The sequence below is a fragment of the Mchenga conophoros genome, linkage group LG10, assembly GCF_057382185.1.
Source record: "Mchenga conophoros isolate Kocher_MC1m ecotype Shallow Benthic linkage group LG10, M_conophoros_male_GT1.1, whole genome shotgun sequence".
Lineage (NCBI taxonomy): Eukaryota > Metazoa > Chordata > Actinopteri > Cichliformes > Cichlidae > Mchenga > Mchenga conophoros.
In genome coordinates, this window is record NC_140535.1 from 4,183,152 (window position 1) to 4,203,747 (window position 20,596).

Genomic DNA, 20,596 nt, shown 5'->3' on the forward strand with positions numbered 1-20,596 from the left:
TGCCCTCCCTTTGTCCTTCTTATGTCATACTGTTGTCTTTACTCTGTCTATTTGTAATTCCTCATTCCTAGTATTTTTCATGGAGCTCTAGTGTTTAGTTGAACATTGTTTTGCCACCATCTACTTATACTAGCCTTAATAAATGGCCCAGTATTTATTTACTAATGCTCCTTCTCTCTCCACCTCTACATTTGTGTCCTTGCTTCATCACACTCCAACATGACTGTCAGACGGGCAGTAGTAATAGTGCTGTTACTATTTTCTATATTATCATTTTAGAGTTATTTGGTTTTATAATAAAACCACTGTTTTAAGACTTTTTATTTTTTTACTATACTTACAGATCAGAAAACAGAAAAGGCAAATGTATGCAATCGGAGAGCATACCACTAACTACTGTACAGTCCAATAAAGTCACACTGCACACATTCAGCAGCCACTTTATTACTTACACCTGTCAAAACAAGCTGCTGATGTTCAAACTGAACATCAGGAAGAAAGGTGAGTGAAAGTGGCATGGTTGTTGGTCTGAGTGCTGATCTACTTGACTCTAATGGATTTTCCCACACAATGAGGCAATGGTACAAAAATGACCAAATATCTTATGAGCCACAGTTGTCTGGTTGAAAATACCTTTTTGAAAATGCGCAACAAATCAACACAGTAAGAAATATCTTTACCACTGATCAATACATGGAAACCATAGCAGGGAGTATAAAAAGCTGATTTGAGAGCTGCATTAATAGTAGTGACAAAGACTGTTCTACTGTGAGGTTAGTGGCAGAGTGGAGAGGATTCTTACTTTTTATCTGAAAACATGTCTGCAGGACTAAATGTGTTGTTTTCTGTCAATATTTCCAAATGGAATACATGGTTATTATTGAATAATTACTAATAATTTCTAATGATCAGAAATTGAAATGAATCAATGTGAAGCAGCAAGCTTATATGTGAATGTAAATTTACCAAAAGCACTTAAAATAAACTTGCTGGATCGTGTCGTGTGACCACCCTTTACTACACTGACCTTACTGCGGTAAGGGGACATGGAGATGGCCAAACATCTGCAGTTCCATGCTTTTCAAATAAATATATCCCACCACCTGCTGTGAAATCCCACACGCTCACGGCAAACCTCCCGAGTTATTTCAAAGCACACGGCCACTCATTCAGAATTCAAATACAGATCCTCTGAGAGGTCGGCATGTAGAATGACCCCTGCTGGGGCTGGCCAACTTTGTTATGGTAAGCCCACGAGCAGCTCAGACATGAAAAAGCTCAGCGGCAGCAGCAGAAGGGAAGTTCCCTCCTAGTGCATAACGTAAACTTGGCTCCAATAAAAGCATCCGTTGGCACCTCAGCGGACAACAGGAAATCTTTGTTTAGTAAAAAACATCCCGTTGTTGGCCCCGGGTTGGATGACCCTTCTTGTTGCAAGACAGTGCAGTCGTTGTTCTTGAGCTCCATATTTAAAGCTCTGTTTACTGAACAAAGCAGCCTTACTCTTAAGATAAACAACAAAGACTTTATGTGTAGGTGGGCGTATATGCGTTGGCTACATAGATTGTGTGTCGGTCCAGTGCCTGTTTGTCAGAGTACCACTTGGTATGTATTGTTTAACATAGTGCTAGACAGCATGTCTGACCCTCCGGTGATCAGGGGTCACAGCACCTAAAGTTAGAAGCTGGCAGAGTAACTGACTAAAAGCATATCCATTCTAACAGTTACTCAATTTCTATTGGATTTCTCAGACTTTTTAAAGTCTAACTTAGTGCTCTGTTATGATAAATGATGATATTTTATTAGACCAATCCAAGAACAAGCTAACTTCAATCATTTCTTCCTAAAAACCATCATTGTGTCTTTTAGACCCCATCCCTGCTGCTTAATAAAGTTCCACCATTAATTAATCCTTCAATTGTAAACATGATTAACTCATCTTTATTATCAGGCCATGTACCACGGGTTTTTGAGGTGCCAGTAAATAACCTTCTAGGCACGACTCCTCTGCTTCCTTAATACCAGATCACTCTAACAGGTCCCTGAAAAGTCTTCAGTTAATCCAGAATTGGAGCTATAAAAAGAAACCATGTGTTTCCCATATTAGCTTCTTTTCATTGGCTCTCTGTTAAATTCACAGGTGAATTTGAAACCTTTCCCCGCACACTCAGGCTCTGAAAGGTCACACAACACCTTATTTTCCTAACAGAGCACCTTGTTCTCAGACTGGTGGCTTACGTGCGGTTCCTAGATTTGATAAAAGTTTAGTCAGAAGCCGAGCATTATTAAGCCGTCTGTGGGACCGGCTCCCGGTTTGGATTCAGAAAATTCACCGTCACTGCTTTTGAAACTTTTGTTTTTGATCAAACCGATAGTTAGTGATGGATCAGGTGATTCTGAACCATTCCTTAGTGACGCTGCAATAGGCTTAGGCTGCCGTGGGGTTTCCCATGATGCAGCGAGGGTTCCTTCTACACTATTTTTTGCACTCTCTGTATGTTTATACAGTACTGCTGATTTTTTTACCTGAAATGCAAAACAGAATTTGAACCCACAATGACAGAGCTGCTGAATCACTTTACTCGACCCAGTCAATGGGCTTTTATTATGTTTCCAGCAATAGATCCATTTCATTCACAGTGACACAACAGATTTCCATAAAATTAATATGCAGTACTAAGAAAACATTGTAAAAGTAAAATGCAAATGCAGGATGTTTTGAAGAAAATAAAGCAATTTTGCATTTTTCTGTATTAGTTTAATTCAAAGTGCAGTCATGAAAAAACACCAATAAAACTGCACCACTTTTGTTTGATCAAAGGATCTTGGAGACCTTGCCACAGTTATTTTATGACTTCTTTCATGTTATATATAGCAATGAATGTTTGGCCCAAATCTGACCCACCTCATTGGATTTGGTGCAAATGTGACTTCTGCAGCTCAGCCACAGGTCCACTTTATCTTATATCCACATTTGTAACACTCACAACATTTGCCAGTTATATCGGTAAGTGTCAGAATGATCCCAGATTAGGTCCAAATGTTCAGGACCCTTTGTTTTTCTTATCACTAAAGCCAGCATCATATTGGCCTAATTGCACGCAGCAGAATGACTTTTTAACAGATCAGGTATCTGGATAAGAAGCAAACAGCTAAACAACAGCAAGTGTCTTTAACTTTTTATGCACAGTACTGTACATCCATATGCTCTATATACCAGAGAAAGGGTATATATCATTGGGTAAATATATGCTGAAGAGCAGACATTGTAAATCATATTGAAGTTTTTTGTGCAATGACAATTAAGAAATAAAGGCTGAAAAACTAATGAACATGATGTTACATTCAGAGGATATATTCTTTTTTGTTTACTTCTGTAGAGGTGTAAATAAACAGCAAAGTACTGTAAATCATGGTGAGTTATTAAAATACACAGTTTGTTTCATCGTTAAAGCAAAAGCGAACACGAGGAAATGGAGAATTGTCACTGAGGATGTACAGTATGTGCAGTACCTGAGGTTTTTTTTAAGTGGCTGGTGACAAAATCAGTTTTGGTCAAGGTGCATGTACATCTCATCTTCGCAGTATGCCTGTGACTACTCTCCTAGCACAAACACTAGTGGCTAGTCTTCTCTGTGAAGTTTAGTCGCATCTTCCTTATTCTCTGCAGGCTGAGGTGTAGCGTTCCTGATGCTTACTCTGCCTCTCCGTCTTGGCCGGTGCTCTGAGAACCAGTTGGAGACGGTCATGGCGAGGCGGAGGAAACCCAGGCTGATGCAGTGCACCTCTGAGGTGATGGGAATATCGGAAAAGAGGGCGTGGTCCCGGCACATGAGGGCGCTGCTGCATTCAAAATCTTTGACGACATTGAGGATCTCCTGTCGCTCTGCCTGCCGCATCATCCCTCGAACATTCAGCAGGGTGGAGACATGCTTCTTCCTGCAAAGAGGAAGGATACAGGGAGGACGAAGGATAAATGGGTATGAATCGGAAATTAGATCTGTGTGGTGTTGTTAAGAAGTGCCATGACGCCAAGTAACGGTCATTTTCTCTGAGTCACTGTGTTCACTTCTGGGAAGGACAGAAAATTCAGTGCCCGTCTAAAATTTTGCATGGCGATGGTTTTAAATCATATTGGGCCTACTTAAATTTACAAGCTTCATTTAAACTTAAACTAACACTGAATAAGGTAAAAACAAGAAGCACTTGTGTATGTAAACATTACAGAATAAAAAACTACAGTGGGGCAAAAAAGTATTTAGTCAGCCACCGATTGTGCAAGTTCCCCCACTTAAAATGATGACAGAGGTCAGTAATTTGCACCAGAGGTACACTTCAACTGTGAGAGACAGAATGTGAAAAAAAAAAATCCATGAATCCACATGGTAGGATTTGTAAAGAATTTATTCGTAAATTAGGGTGGAAAATAAGTATTTGGTCACCTCAAACAAGGAAAATCTCTGGCTCTCACAGACCTGTAACGTCTTCTGTAAGAAGCTTTTCTGTCCCCCACTCGTTACCTGTATGAATGGCACCTGTTTGAACTCATCATCTGTATAAAAGACACCTGTCCACAGCCTCAAACAGTCAGACTCCAAACTCCGCCATGGCCAAGACCAAAGAGCTTTGGAAGGACACCAGGAAAAGTATTGTAGACCTGCACCAGACTGGGAAGAGTGAATCTACAATAGGCAAGCAGCTTGGTGTGAAAAAATCAACTGTGGGAGCAATCATCAGAAAATGGAAGACATACAAGACCACTGATAATCTCCCTCGATCTGGGGCTCCACGCAAGATCTCATCCCGTGGGGTCAAAATGATCATGAGAATGGTGAGCAAAGATCCCAGAACCACACGGGGGGACCTGGTGAATGACCTGCAGAGAGCTGGGACCAAAGTAACAAAGGTCACCATCAGTAACACACTACAACGGCAGGGAATCAAATCCCGCAGTGCCAGACGTGTTCCGCTGCTGAAGCCAGTGCATGTCCAGGCCCGTCTGAAGTTTGCCAGAGAGCACATGGATGATACAGCAGAGGATTGGGAGAATGTCATGTGGTCAGATGAAACCAAAGTAGAACTTTTTGGTATAAACTCAACTCGTCGTGTTTGGAGGAAGAAGAATACTGAGTTGCATCCCAAGAACACCATACCTACTGTGAAGCATGGGGGTGGAAACATCATGCTATGGGGCTGTTTTTCTGCCAAGGGGACAGGACGACTGATCCGTGTTTAGGACAGAATGAATGGGGCCATGTATCGTGAGATTTTGAGCCAAAACCTCCTTCCATCAGTGAGAACTTTGAAGATGAAACGAGGCTGGGTCTTCCAACATGACAATGATCCAAAACACACCGCCCGGGCAACAAAGGAGTGGCTCCGTAAGAAGCATTTGAAAGTCCTGGAGTGGCCTAGCCAGTCTCCAGACCTCAACCCCATAGAAAATCTGTGGCGGGAGTTGAAAGTCCGTGTTGCTCGGCGACAGCCCCAAAACATCACTGCTCTCGAGAAGATCTGCATGGAGGAATGGGCCAAAATACCAGCTACTGTGTGTGCAAACCTGGTAAAGACCTATAGTAAACGTTTGACCTCTGTTATTGCCAACAAAGGTTATGTTACAAAGTATTGAGTTGTATTTTTGTTATTGACCAAATACTTATTTTCCACCCTAATTTACGAATAAATTCTTTACAAATCCTACCATGTGGATTCATGGATTTTTTTTTTTCACATTCTGTCTCTCACAGTTGAAGTGTACCTCTGGTGCAAATTACTGACCTCTGTCATCATTTTAGGTGGGGGAACTTGCACAATCAGTGGCTGACTAAATACTTTTTTGCCCCACTGTAAATGAGAAAATGATTTTGATAACTACCAGCAGCTGTGGCATAAACCTTACATTGGGTGGTGATCTAATAAAATTGTTAAGCACTGTATTTTATTTATCATTGGATTTTTTCATACTTTTTATCCACAATATGTAGACACAGCCGTATGTGCACAATGTGACTCTTAAGGTAGATAAATAAAAGACTCGGGAAATCCTGCATTGACTTGCGGGTCTGTCATAAGGTACAAAGAAATGCAGCAAGTTAATGTGTCTCTAGGTCTGAACTGCTACTTTTTCTCTTCTCTTCCACACCTTTCTCTCTCTGACTCAAAGAGTGGCACCAGTCTGTCTCCTGCAGGATGGCAGGAACAGGAAGTATTCGGCAGCAGCTTCCTGTCTGTTCCTTGGAGGGTTATGCGTCACGTGCATTAGGTCGAAAACCGTCACTAATGTGAGTCTTAATCTGTGCACAAACAGGCTGGAACTCCCCCCCAGAGGCTTGTCTGCTTCATCCATTCTCAAAACAGACCCGCACCGCTCCAAAAATAGCAAAGTTAATGTAGATATGTTTCCGCGCTCCTTTTCCTTGTTTTGATCCATTGCAACAAAACAACATATGCAGGCTTACATTTTTCTTGTTTTAGCGCAGTGCCAAAAACAACACAGCGAATGTGTAGCCGTAAGCATAAAAGAATATAGGACCTTTGGGAGGGACCAGTGCAGAGAGCATCTGTCTTATAGATGTTTCCTGGTTGTAACATTTCAAGACTGTTCATTTGTGAGGGGGGGGGGGGGGGGGGGGGGAATCCTTACCGTATATCTGGAAATTCTTTCACCAGGACAGCCACCTCCATTTGGATGGAGGGCGTGTCCTCCAGGAGAATGATGTCAGCAAGGTGACAGATGATGCTGTCCAACCAGGAGGAGCTCGATTCCTGAGGCAGAGAAGAGGCGACAATTCATTCACAGGAAACTCAGGACTACAAGATAAATCAAGTACTTTGAACGTCAGTAAGACTACAAAAGTAGCATATAAATGCAAGCACGCTACATAAATAAATATAAATCTGTCAAGTTGGACAGCTGTGCTTTTGTTTGAACTTATAATGTCGTTTGGGCACTTAGTTCTGGTGATTACACCTAAAATACCTCAAATACAGTGGATGAAATTTCAAAACACATAAAAGGCTAAAGGCTGGCATCCTTGCACATCTAATGGTAATGTATTGTTAGATATAAAAGTCATAAAAGATTCTGCAGACATCTTTGGTCACTGTTTACAAGACACATGCACTTGAATGTGCAAAAGTTTCAAAGAAAAACAGTGAGCGAGAGACGAGACATTGGATGGACAGAATGAGAAGAAATGGACTGCAAGAAGACGCGAGTTCCACTTATTTATTATCATTGCCCATCCAAATGACCTCTTCTTAAGTCTTAATGTGTTTTTCAGGCAAGAAGTGACAAGCAGTTTAGTGAACAATGAAACCCACAGAGGAAGCACAGGTTAATGCCTCTGGAGGCCAAACACTTAGGAATTTGATTAGTGAATACCAGACCTCAACCTCTGCTTTCCCAGTTCTTGTTTTTTTCTCAGGAACACTGAGGAAAAGAGAGGTTGCTTGCCACTCACTAAAAATAACAACGTCTTTTTTTGGTGGTCGTTAAAAACTCATCCTCCCCCCAATGCTCCTAAGTTCCCAGTTTCCACAGAAACTTCATCCCACTCCTCAGCGAAAAAGGCCATCAAGGCCATTCCAGAGCCACATCAAAGTGCGCCAGCTGACAGGAACAGGAAGTTTCCTCCGAACACAGCAGCTTCCTGTTGTCAGCTGAGGTGACGGACACTTGTTTGAACTTGTAGATAGAAAGGGGGCAAATGCCATGCCGTCAGGCCTCGTTGTTTGACTCCCTCTTCCCCACTTTGGCAAGTGCTAACGTAAGCCCGGTTCATCCATCTCCATTTCACTGACGGCAGCCATTTTTCAGAGCTCAGTCCTGTATCAACACTGTCTGAGTTATTCCTGACCTAGGAAATTCCAGGGTCAGGCTCCAGTCACAGCCGGCACACTCTTTCCCCCTCCCCATTCCAAGTTTTTGAGAATCAGCACTTTGGATCGGTTTGTGCTCCCCGGAAACATAACCACTACTTGTGTCTTGGACTCTGTAAATTTCCTTCTCCATATTTGGAGACCATTAGCACTCTAAAATATAATTTTCTTTTCCACACTAACACAGTCTAATAAAAAAAATGTTTTGTGTCTGCAGACCAGACTTACCAGATCCTTAAAGAGTCCTTTGAGCTGCTTGGCCTCATCTTGCAGGCGGAAAGCCATCCTCTTCCTCATCTTGGAGGATGTGCACATGAGGCGTCCCCTCATAATGGCTCTCACATACTCCACTAGGACCCGCCGGTGCACCTCACCCACCAGTGTCTGTCAGTCATAACAGCAATTGTAGATTAGCTATAGTTTTATATAGCTTCATACCTTTATACATTGAAAATGTTATCGACTACCATTTCAAACGTGTATTGACCTGATAGGGTGGAGAGTCCATCCTTCTAAATTTCTTGAAATGCTGTTTAATACTGGCTTCAATAGCCTCGAAGGCCTCTGTGTTGTTCAGCCACTTTCTCTTCATCAGTTTGTCAAAGAAGGGCTAGAAAGGCAACAGACAAAGTACAGATTAAGAACAGATTTAGGTTTGGTAAACCTAACCAAGGAAGGAAAACAGCAGATTAGCCTGGGTAAAAGACTGAAAGTGAGCACACAACGACGTGGGCTGCTGGCAAAGTTTCTGGGCTGCCTTTCCTCATAACAGCCATCCCTAGGGTTGCCAACCGTCCCTTAAAATACGGAATCGTCCCGTATTTCGAAACAAAAGTACACGTCCCGTATTGAGCTAATAAGGGACGCACTTTGTCCCGTAATACAGTGAGAATCAAAAGTAGTCTATAACTTTTAATGGAATTAACGCTTTGTTTGAAAACATAATTCCCAGCCCCTCTCCTGCTTTGTGACCAATGAGCTGACAGCACACTTATGACAATTCGAGTATGACAATTCAGATTACCGCTCATCTCATTGGTCGAGGAAAGGTCGCTTACGGAGAAAATACCGGAAGACAACAGATGACCACAACAAGAAGCATGGCCAACAGGGGAACAAACGCCGACTCTGCGGTGCAAGTCTCGGATGACAGTACACCTAAAGCTGGGCAAACACTGTGCGATTTTTTCAGTCACGTTATTCAGCTCCTGCTCAAACTGTACGGTTGACTCGCAGGGGTTAGAAGTTGGTAGGTCACGATGCAGGGTCTCACACTATACCGCCCGATGCTCTGATGCGACCTGAGTGCTCACACTGTGCCTCCATAACATGAAGGTTATAACAGAAAATCTGTCGCGCTCTCTCTGTCTTTCACTCACACAGACACACCACCACCATCAACTTTGCTAAATTGCTAATGAAAAACACTCATCAGGCAGCTGTGATTGAGCAGCAGTGTAAATCCAACTATTTTCACGGTTGTTGTGGTCGTGATAATTTTGTGATGCCACATCGAAAAGGCTCGGATGAGCTTTCCAAAGTTCTACAAGTTGTGCCTCCATCGCTTGTGTCCAGATCAGCTGTGCTGCTCCATCTTTTACACCAACGTTTACGTGTTTGCGCGCGAGCAGTGTGAGCGGCTGTGGTGAGAACCTCACGAGCGATTGATGATCGGGAGCTGGTCGTGAGGTGTTAATCACTTCTCGTTACCCCACGTATACTACACGATGCACGATGAAGGCCAAAATCGGTCCGATCACTCAAAAATCGGCTCAAAATGGGCCTAAAACCGCACGGTGTAAGCCCAGCATTAGAGCAGCAATGTTTGTTCCCCTCAGACAAAGGGAAGAATGGGAAAAGGAAAACACCTGGCTGGAAAAAGTTAATATGGGCATGTGCAATGAATATCAGCGCTATGTGGCCAGAAGTGTGATAATATAATTTATTTTGTGTAATAAACAACTGCAAGGATAGATGATTACAACAAATAGATGACTAATACATAAAAGTAATACATAGATGAATAATGATGATGAGTTAAGATGCGTAATCATGGGAACAAGCGGGTTTACAAACAGGAGCAGCTGATTAGCATTAGAAAAGCTGAAATAATATTTCAACTGAAGCCGATTGTACTAAATGCACTAAATGTGTACTGTTACAAGAATGTTTTTCTTTCTATTGTTTTCTATTATTTTAAGTTAAGCAGGACAGAGTTCTTTTAAAGAAAGATTTACTTATATTCTCAAAAGTTAAGCATGACAGGCTTCTGTTTAAGAAGGAGACCTGTTTTATTGTGTTAATGTTGTCATTTTGAGCTAAAAATAAATGGCTAAATGATCATTTGTTTCACATGTGTTCATATCACAAAGAATACACATCTACTTAAATCAAATTCAAGTCAAAGGGTTAAAAAAATAATTTCACACACAAAAAAAGAGCTAGAAAATTCACCACACTGGGAAGGGTGAAGACAACTGGGTCGCCCGGCCCTGGCCACGAGGTGTCCCTTATTTATTTTTCAGGGAGTTGGCAACCCTAGCCATCCCTCAAGAGTCTCTCCATCAAAAACAATGCATTATCAGGGGCTGTAACATCTAGTCCTTTTAACTGAATTAGTGTGGATGGTTTTATTACTTGAAATTTCAGATATAGGAATGAGGTAAAGACTGTACTTTATACTCATTGTTTATTATTATTATCATTATTATCATCATCACGTTGGACAGCTGTTTTTGTCGAAACAGCTAACGAAACAGCTAACGATACAGCTAACGAAACAGCTAATGATACACTAAACAGCTGTGTGTACACAAAACACTTCTGCCCAAATACTGACTTTTCATGTATTACATGTAAGTTCTCCATATAATTCGGTGTATTATCAAAATAATAAAAGACACAAGTATGTGACCAGAAACTTAGCTACAAAAAAATACTGTTTTGTTTTAGCTTACCTGTCATGAACACAAATCTGCCAGAAACTTGTTCAGAACTAATAATAAGTAAACTTAATGAAATGAATTTGTGCTTTGTACCAAAAGCATAACCTTCAACCACTAAAACTATTTTTCTGTTCAGGAATGCAAGTAAATAACTGTAATTTTGTATCTTAACCTGATAAATAATAATGTGCTTTAATGTTTTTTTCTTTTTGTACAGTAAATTGAAAAATTCTTTGATAAGAAAAATAATTATATTTTAGCATTAAAATATAATTTTATTGAAGAGCTTGTGCATACTGGAGCAACCATTGCAGTGACACACACAATAATTTTGCCGATTACCATTACAGTACTGTTAATTTAGGGTAGCTGTGGAACATTATTAGTTCATTCCCTCTTTTTAAGTCCACCCTCAAAACTCATCTGTTTAAAATTGCTTATGTTTAAACCTCTGTATGCTCTTAACTTTTATCTGTTATTCTTATTATTGTGTATATTTCCAGTTTTTGTGTTTTTATCTGTTGTACAGTGTCCTTGGGTGCTTTGAAAGGCGCTATTTTTAAATAAAATGTATTATTATTATTATTATTATTATTATTATTATTATTATTATTATTATTATTATTATTGGGTGATGCTCTCATAAATTTGTTAAGCACAGCACATCTGGGTCATGATCGTAATTATGTTTCCAGAAAACCATCTTTAATGGCTCAGATGAATCTTGCCACTGTCCTACTCACTCTGATGTGGTCAAATAGCCTGTCAGTCAGCACCCTCACTGACTGGTTGATGATCCTGTCCAATGAGGAGTTGGCTTTCTGCGCAGATTCCTCACTGCCCTGTGGGTCACACTGCCTGCAGCGGTCCACAAAGGATCTACACATTACACAAGAAATATGACATGTCAGTTTAGTTTCTGTAGCTCTTTTAGAAAATGTTCAGATATGAAGTTTCACTGATCTTTGCCAACCTGAGAGGAGGGCAGCAGTTAACCAGAGCTATAGTCCTTGACACATATCCATCTCCTCGGTCTCCAAATTCTGCCTGACTGTCATGAAACATCTCCACCTTCCTCTGGAAACTGAATGCATAGAGGTTTTATGAGAACACTTTGAATGCAAATACTCTCTCTCTCTTTCTCAGTAGATAGATATATAGATATGATTTAACAGCTATAACCTTAAACTACTGTTCACACACCTGTAAATGAAGTCAGCCAATCCAATGAGACTGCAGCGAGCCACTCTTGCTCCTAGAAACTGGTTCACAGATGTAGATCTGTCCAAATCCACCTTTACCCTCTGAAATTTTAAAAGACATGAGTGATAAGACAGAGGTTTCATTCAAGGAAAATGTTACTGAAATAGTACGGCTTTGTACCTGGATTACTGAGCATGCTAGGTGAGACTGATACTCCTCTATGTGCAAAGTCTGGGCCCACCGCCTCTCCTCTTCATCAAGCACATGGATCAGCTCTGTTGTCACCTTATCCTGAAAATTGAAAAAGCAGGAAATTTAAATGCATCGCTTATCCACATTTTCCCAGCAACAGACATTCAAACACTCTTTTCTCACCCTGACTACACTAATGCAGTCTTGTTCCAGCCTATCCACTGTCTCTTGAGGCAGAATACCATCCAGTGTGCTGTAGTTGATGGGTGTGGTGGTCCCGATTGTTCCTAGGACATCCCTGGTGGGAAAGAATTAATGTAAAAATTTAACTAGGAATAAAAGCTTGTTGTGTGTGTCGTTATTGGAGCAGGCAATCATTACCAACCTGTTGTAGATGTTGTAGAACCAGTCAAGTAGTGAGTATACGTCTGTGATCTGCAGTGGGCCACTGGTAATAGTGCGAAGACGTTTGGCCACAGCTCGATGGTAACTTTCCACATACACCTGGAAGGCTGCAAACTCCTCTGGGTAAATGGATATAGCGTTCCTTCTCGCTGCATCCAGATCATCCACCATTCGACACTTCAGGCGCTCCAGGTATGAGGCCAACTGGCCTGCTTGGGTGTCTACCTGATGTGGCAGGCTCCAGTCTGCAGCCTCCGCTACAGCCTGCCTCCACTTCATCTTCAGTCGCCGGGGACGCTGGCTGGGCTGGATGCGGGGGACCTCTTGCTCTGGCTTAGTCTCCTCCCTCAGAGCCCAGGCAGCATCAGCATGCTCCTCCTGCTGGATTACCAGCACCACCAGACCAAGGTTGGGGCCAGCACTAGGCTGACGGAGTGACTCCCGCACCACATCCCACATCTCCTTCTGAAGGGCTTCATACAGGAGCTCCACATCCTTAGCTTTTCTCCGGCTTGAGTCCAAAGTCGCATTAGAGCTGAGGGACTCATCAAAGGAAGAGGACAAACACAACATGCTGGGTGGAGTACTGGGACACAGGGTAGGAGTAAGGGTAGGAGGAGTTGTGTTTGGCAGGAGAGACAGGAGCTCACACTCTCGCTCCAGTTCCTGAATGTGTGTGTCAGCCAGGAGAAGGTCCCTGTGATTGACCAGCTGTAAGATCTCCAGAACTGTGGGAAACCAGAAGAGAAACACAAGTTTAGAGGTAATAGGTTTAGTGACAAATATGTTAATGCACGTATCTCATTCAGCAGCTGTGCATGTACCTGGCTGACAAACTCGCCTGTTTTTTGCAGGTTTGTCTGCACATTCCTCTGTTCCTGATAAAATTCCCTGCCGGAGTCTCCAAACAGTAGCTGGACTGAATTATCTAGAGGAAGCTGGGGAACATTTCTGACCCTACTTCCTCTCCTTTTCAGCCTGATGGTAAGTGAGCGCAGTGGCTCCCAAGTGAAAAGTTTTAACCTCATCAGAGGGTTGTCTAGGTTTCAACAACTGCTGTTGAAATTTGACCTGAAATATTAACTAATGTAATGTAGATTCTTTGCTAAAGTCTACAGGGTCACTTGGAAAGTAATTTTTTTTTATCGACTTCTTAATTATTACCTGAGAGGGGCTCTCTGGTTTTCACTACTGGATCCTCTGCCTCCTCCTCCATTTCCTCCTCCGCCTCTTGGGATGCCTTGTCTGACATGGATTCCCTCTTTAGCTTGCCCAGACTGACCATCCTGAGGAAGGATGATCGCCTGGAAGTCTCTACCTCGTTGCCTACGCTCAGGTCTCCACAGGGCAGGCTTTCTCTGCGCTCCTCCTTCCGTCGACCAGTGAAGCTGCAGAACATCCACAGCAATGACAAAGAGCATAAATCATGGCCCTAAATGATGCAAGGACTTTAATGAGTGCATGAGGTTTGTATTGTCCTGTACGGAGTTCCTAGGAAAACCTGTGCTTTGAGTGCCACACATTCACAGTGTTGCTGCCGTGTGTGGCTACCTCGTCTAAAAATAGTCCCATTGAGTGAGGACAGCAAGTACACAACATGCCACTGAAAAACAAAAGAGGTTCCTTAGATCAACAAGTTACCACAGCAAATTACACAACCGCTTAGGAAATAAGGGCACTATATGTTATTCTGTCACTGACCAGTAAACAGGACTTTTATTCTCAGTCGCTGAAAAACAATTTTTTAATGCAATCAAAAGCATCATATGAGTCCAATGAGCATAGAGTTGCTTCACATAAGTGACATACAGTTGTCATCAGAATTTACATGGCTGTGAATATCACGGTAATTTGGGGGCTTGATTTCTTTGAAATGTTCTTTTTCCAGTCCTACATCTTCAATGACTTAAAAATTAACCAAAAATTGTTTGCACAAATTTTCTTTCGTTTTGGATTTTCTCTAATCCACACAGGGTCAAAGGTATATACAGGCTTAAAGAAATACAGATGCCCCCACTAATATTTGTTGCTTAGATAGTTGTGCCTGAACTTCTGATCACCGACAAGCTCCTGGCATAATTCTTGCTGGATATTTGACCTGTACTCTTGGCAGAATTAGTAAAAATTTTATTTAAATTGGTTGGTTTCCTGGCACAAATCCAGCATAGTCCAGAATTTTTCAACGGGGTTGAGGTCTGGGATTTGGGAAGGCCATGCCAGAAGCTTAATATTAGCCTATTCCAGAACCATTTTAATGTGCGTTTTTACGTTATTGCCCCATTGGATCACCCAGTTATGTCAAGGTTTAAAGCGTCTGCCTAATTTGGTAGATGGTAAATGGACTGGTTCTTATGTAGTGGTTTTCTACTCTACTCGAGCACTCAAAGCAAACAGTAGCTTACCAATGCTGAACGCTGAACACTGGCACAGGTTTGAAAGCCTCTTCCAAACGTACCTCTTTTAACTGTGACTCAGTCTTGTCTCGTCTGACAATAAAACTTTCCCACAAGGCATTTGGCTCGTCCACATAGGGAGCTACAAATTTCTACAAATGGATTAACCCTGAAATGTAAAACTTGCTTCACTGACAGTTATGCCAGCAGTTTTTCTGGGTTATGGTTAGGGATGTTTCTGAATATTCTAGCCAATTTTTATTTTTAGAACTTGTGCTTGGGTATAACTCCTTCAAATGATGAGCTCAGAATCTGCAGTTTTGTGGAAATGACTAAGACACCTTCCCAGCTTAAATTTACGTAAATTTAGAGTTCTTATTAATCATCTTTTCCCACAGACTTCTCTGGATTTTCCCATTGTTACGAGTATTAGTTAATCCCATGTGTGCTGTGAGCTGTGAAACACATCCTTTTTGTGCTGACAAAGATAAAGTACCAGTTGTAGTCAATGGTGATCACTAATGAGAAGTTAGTAGGCCTCGGCAAGTTAAAAGACATTCAGTGGACCTTCAGTGTCACCTATTAAAAGATTCAAGTGAGTGTATGAATATATTTTAGCCTATATGTATACGTTTGGCCCTGTGTGGATGTGACAAAATCCAATGTCAATTCAAACTTGTATACTCAAAGTGCAAAAGCATGCTGCACAATGATTACACCTGGAAAAAAGAACATTTAGGTCAATGATGAGTGAATGTAAACGTCAAACCACAACTGTACCACAGGTTAAATTGTTTAAAAACTGCTTTCTTTCTACTCCAAATCTCTCCTCACCGAAGCAGGGTCATTATTCCCTCTGAGCTCCTGCGTAGTCCTTTTCTTTTCTCTTTCTCTGCTGGTAGTGTATTTGAATCTCCAGGGCTGTAGTGTGGGGTGCTGTTCCCCCATACACTCCGTCCTGATATGCGAAGCCCCTTTCCCAATTTTCCAAGGGTCTTAAGGGGAGACACTCCACAGATCCGCTCAAGGGTCCCCCGCAGTGGCTTCACTTTAGGATTCCCTGCCCCGTGTTTCCCAGCATTTACCTCGTTCTCCTCCTCTTCACCATCACAGGACGACTTCAGCTGGAGGTTACCCTTGACCTCCCCCATAATGAGGCCCATGTCACCTCTGTTCCTGTCATCATCATCATCCAGGTCCACATCCTCAAAGGGGTTCAGGTTCTTGTTTAGATCCTTCAGTTCATTAAGCTCCTTCAGGTCCTTGAGCTCGTTCAAGTCCCTGATGTCTAAGTCTAGGCGAGGCAGAATCAGTTCACCGTTCACTCTGGGGAACTCGTGGCAGCTCTTGGATCTTCCCGGGAGTTTCTTCAGAATGGGCATGGTTGCATTTAATACGTTAACAAACTGCAAAACAAAGATAATGTGTAAGATCTAGGAAAAATGTTTCTTTTCTTTTTCTTTTAATTTAGATTTTTGTTTGTAATTCTATGGAAATACTTAGGATGAAACAACTGGGATAAAACACAACCTACAGAGATCTGTCAACATTACCCACAGTTAACATTAACTAGGACATGAGTACCAGACATACCCGGGCTTTAACCTACCAAGATAAGAGCAAAATAATATAATTTCATGCCCCAAAGAATTCAGAAACAGTCCTGGATCAGAGGTTTCATTTCAAACTACTTATAAGTGAACTCATTTTAAACTGAAAGTTAAAATAACTTTTAATGACATTTTTTATATAAGAGTTGGTTTGTGACGTTTTTTCAGTTCTAATATAAGGTGATGAAACTGAGTTTTTGCTGTTCTTCTTTACACCTTAGTGACAAAACAGTTTCCAGGGAAACACAAATAGTCCGTTTCATACCGAGAATCCAGGTGGTGTCACATTAGTTTCAAATATACGAGTATGTGACAAATTAAAGGAAAAAAGTAGAACTTTTGATCCTTAAAGTGATGGGATCTGGTGACTCTGCGGTGGGCAAGTTATTGACAAAGTTCTGGAGCCACTCGTCGCCTTGTAGGGAATTGTCACTGCACATCAGAGCAAAATGTTCACCTTTATCCCTCTATGAAACATTTCTGTCCTGGTGGGAGTGACAAAAAGCCAAAGCGACAACAATAGGGCATTAGAGCTCCCTGAATACTTTCATGTGAAATATATTTGACCTTCATAGTAAGAAGAACGCAACACAATGGGTAGTGTATATCCTATAGCAGTGCTGTTATTGTGCTCTCTAGTGCTGGAATATCCTTTTGAAGAATGCCGTTTCATCCCCCGAACAAGACTTAGAGAAAAGAAGCTAAGGTGCTGTTCAGGTGATATGTATTGGCTAATATATGCAAGACTGCACACAGCCCTGGGTGGGATATCGGTGAGAAACAGGACAGCTAGTTCTTAAGTGCTTAAGTAACTTTACTACCTATTAAAGGTATCTAAAGATTGTTTTTCCACTTCCAGTTTTTTAAAAAAATCAAGTCATTGTGCTGTTATACGTAGAAAACATAAAATTGTCTGCTCTCATGCGTTGCATATTCAATGAGCAAATTTTTACAGAATCTTAAAAAGTACTGAAGGCAAAAAGCACCCCCTGCTGACTCAACATTATATTAACACCAGGCCTACAGTAGATTGCTGTTTTTGTCTGACTCTCCATTTTTTCTGCTTTGGCTGTTTTTCATTATTGTGTTTTTTTGCCTTATGATGTGGTCATAATATTTCATATGATTACTTGTGGTCAGATGTGGTGGTTACTTTTTTGGAACCCAGGAGTATGTTTTTCTTTCATTTGTACTTTTTCATTAATTCAGTAAGTATACTTTGTTTCACTTCCACTATAATGAGAGGCTACTGCTTCATGATCAAGAACAAGAAACAGTGTTTAGTTTCATACCGCATGCGATGCTGAAAAAATACTTTAGGTGCTTTAATAGTGATTAAAGTTTGTACGGTATCATGCCAAGCTCATTTCAGTCAGTTTTTACTCGTTATATGGACTTCATTTTTAAATAATGACATTGAATAGAACAAATAGTAGCAGGGGAACAATTTTTATTTTTTTTTTGCTTTGATGGCAGTGAAAGAGAGTTCTCCTTTTGTTTGTTCATCTTTGTTCCTGCCAACAGAAACAGCCAAACTCCAGACAGTGACAACAATTGATCTTTTGTTAGTAAAAATTCAGAACAGTGACTCGAGTTGAGATGGTTACTGTGATGCTTTGGCATTTGAATCCTTTAGTGTCTAGATGGAAAAATAATACTGAATGTTCCTGATGAAGAAAGTAGACGAGCAGGGATGGTATTTATCAGTTGTGTCTTTTTTAAGAAGATGACCTCAAAGTTCATAAAATCAGTGTGACTGGCAAACGCTCAAAAGCCAGACATCAGCATTGTATTACACTTAGCAACTGGTGGGTTGATCAAATATGAACTGTGTATGATTTTTTTTCCTTGATATTCTTTCTTGATTTTTCTAAGCTGTTTATTTGTTTGTTTGTTTGTTTGTTTGTGTAATTAGCCAGGATAGGGAAACTCTTCCAAAAATGAAAAAAGTAAAGGAGGAACGGTGAATCAGTTTGGGGTTTTTTTCTAAACACAAAAATGACTACCCAACTTTAAGTATATATGTTACAGACAGAGGTGGTGAAAAACAGCCAAACACAATGATTTCCACATAAAAACAATCATTTGAACTTAAATCTCTATCACAACGGAAACACTCAGTATGAAATAATAGATGATTGCAGAGGATCAGACTTACCTGATGACGATGCCTTGCTGTGTTTCAGTCCAATGTCATCCTGGAGTGTGTTGGCTAAATGAGCTGCCCGGCTGTAGAGTGTCTGTGATGAGTGTGAGAGCGTGTCTGAAAGTCCTCACTGACTCAAGAGAGCAATGTTGCTGCCTGCGGTTTCCTGATTTCCTGCGGTTTACCCTATTGTGGTTGAAGGTGATATGTTTTCCTGAGGAAAGGCTTGTCCCGTCCTTTCTGCCCCCCACACACACACCACAGACCCCCACCCCACCACCACCCTGTCCTGATCAGCCCCCGCACCTTGGGCCCCAAGTGTAATTAATTACACTAATTGTATTGACCTTAAGGTGAAGGAGGACAACACATCCCCATGTTTTGTTCTACGGTTGTGAATATCTCTACATTCTCTCTGTGTTTGTGAGTGTGGCTTCAGTAGAAAACGTAAAATGCGGATTATTCATTGTCAACAGCCATGAGGGAAAAGTCCCGTTCTTGCACTCTTACTTGAACGTCTTTGCATTACTGCAAAGTTTTACGTTCATCATAGCCGCGACAGAAGTCTAATGCAGGACAGAACAATTGAAGAATGCAGTGAGTTTGTAGAGTTTGAGCACGTGGACGGTTCAAAGTATTGTGAGTTAAAAAAAAAAAAAAGCAACATGTCAACAAGATGCAGTAACACATGAAGGGCCTTTATTCACGCTGGCTCCCTCCTGCCACCCAGTGTGCAGAGAGGTGTAGTGCAAAGGGTTGCGTTCTGCGTTTAGTCCAGTTCAGACATGATGACTGATGGAATTTTCTCATTTCTACTCATGTTTTCCATTATGAATGTCTCTCATCATGACAGTGGTTGGGTGAATTTCCGTTGTGTTTTGTGTGCTTTCGCAGCGTTTTTCTTATTGCTGGTGTTGCAGTCCGTTTGGCCTCTCAGGGCCACCGTATCATACAGTCAGGGATGCTGTCCAGCATTGACTTGTTTTCTTTACAATAGGCTAGGCTGGTAGCTGAAATCAACTATGCTGCAAACACAAAGTACAATTTAATGTAACCTAGGTCAAATATAAATACAAATTTGATTAAATGCACTCATAAAACTTCAAACCTAAAGAGGTTTTGCTCTAAAACATCTAAATTTTAGAGCAAATAAGATAAAAGTAACAGCTTTGTCAGCCACTGAAAAGATACACACAGTGTATCATAAGTGACATGAAAACGACTGTGTCGTCAATGTCACGTTTCAGATATGTTTTTATAATGTGCTATTTCCAAGGACGCATGGCTAATATGATATGAATATGTTGTGTTCCAAAAAGCTCATAAAGATGTAGTGGTGAATATGTTGAACTTCAATTATCAAGATTCCTTTTGATTTGATTACAAACACAACAGCTTGTTAAAGATGAGCCCAGTCGCTAGCATTCATTAATCATTCACAACTTTCAGATGTCTAAAAGTTGTTAACAGCTTCACCAGATTGTAGTTTTAGTGGGTATGTTTAGAGTCATAGAATGTGCATTTATAATAGTAAAATGAGTCCAGTCAGCTGGAGTCTTTGAAACCATTAAAAGGTCAAAAGGTCAATACAGTTTAAATGTGTGTTTCCTAAAATGTGTTAAATATACAAACAGAGCCAGCAGGCTCTCAGTTTGAGGCCGAATTCTTGCTGTGATGAATACGTTCCCACAAAGGTCAGGATGAGCCAGGATGTTCGCCACACAAAAGACCCCTGCTGGGGCACCAGGTAAATGTCACACGTTAGTGTATACATTAACATCGTAACATATTTGCAGTGCCTCTATGAGTACAAATAAACAC

At 41.2% G+C, this 20,596-nt stretch overlaps 1 protein-coding gene across 1 annotated transcript; it reads right to left on the minus strand.

The window, feature by feature from the left end:
* Positions 1-2,573: 2,573 nt before the first annotated feature.
* Positions 2,574-18,955, minus strand: exoc3l2a (exocyst complex component 3-like 2a). Its single transcript, XM_085288253.1, has 13 exons — positions 18,788-18,955; positions 15,854-16,425; positions 13,791-14,014; positions 12,607-13,354; positions 12,405-12,519; positions 12,210-12,320; positions 12,030-12,130; positions 11,800-11,910; positions 11,570-11,705; positions 8,369-8,491; positions 8,110-8,265; positions 6,644-6,765; positions 2,574-3,939 (listed from the first exon to the last, which is right to left on the minus strand). The coding sequence occupies exons 2-13, from the start codon at positions 16,399-16,401 to the stop codon at positions 3,624-3,626; spliced, it is 2,811 nt and encodes a 936-aa protein (XP_085144379.1). The 5' UTR covers positions 16,402-16,425; positions 18,788-18,955; the 3' UTR covers positions 2,574-3,623.
* Positions 18,956-20,596: the final 1,641 nt, after the last annotated feature.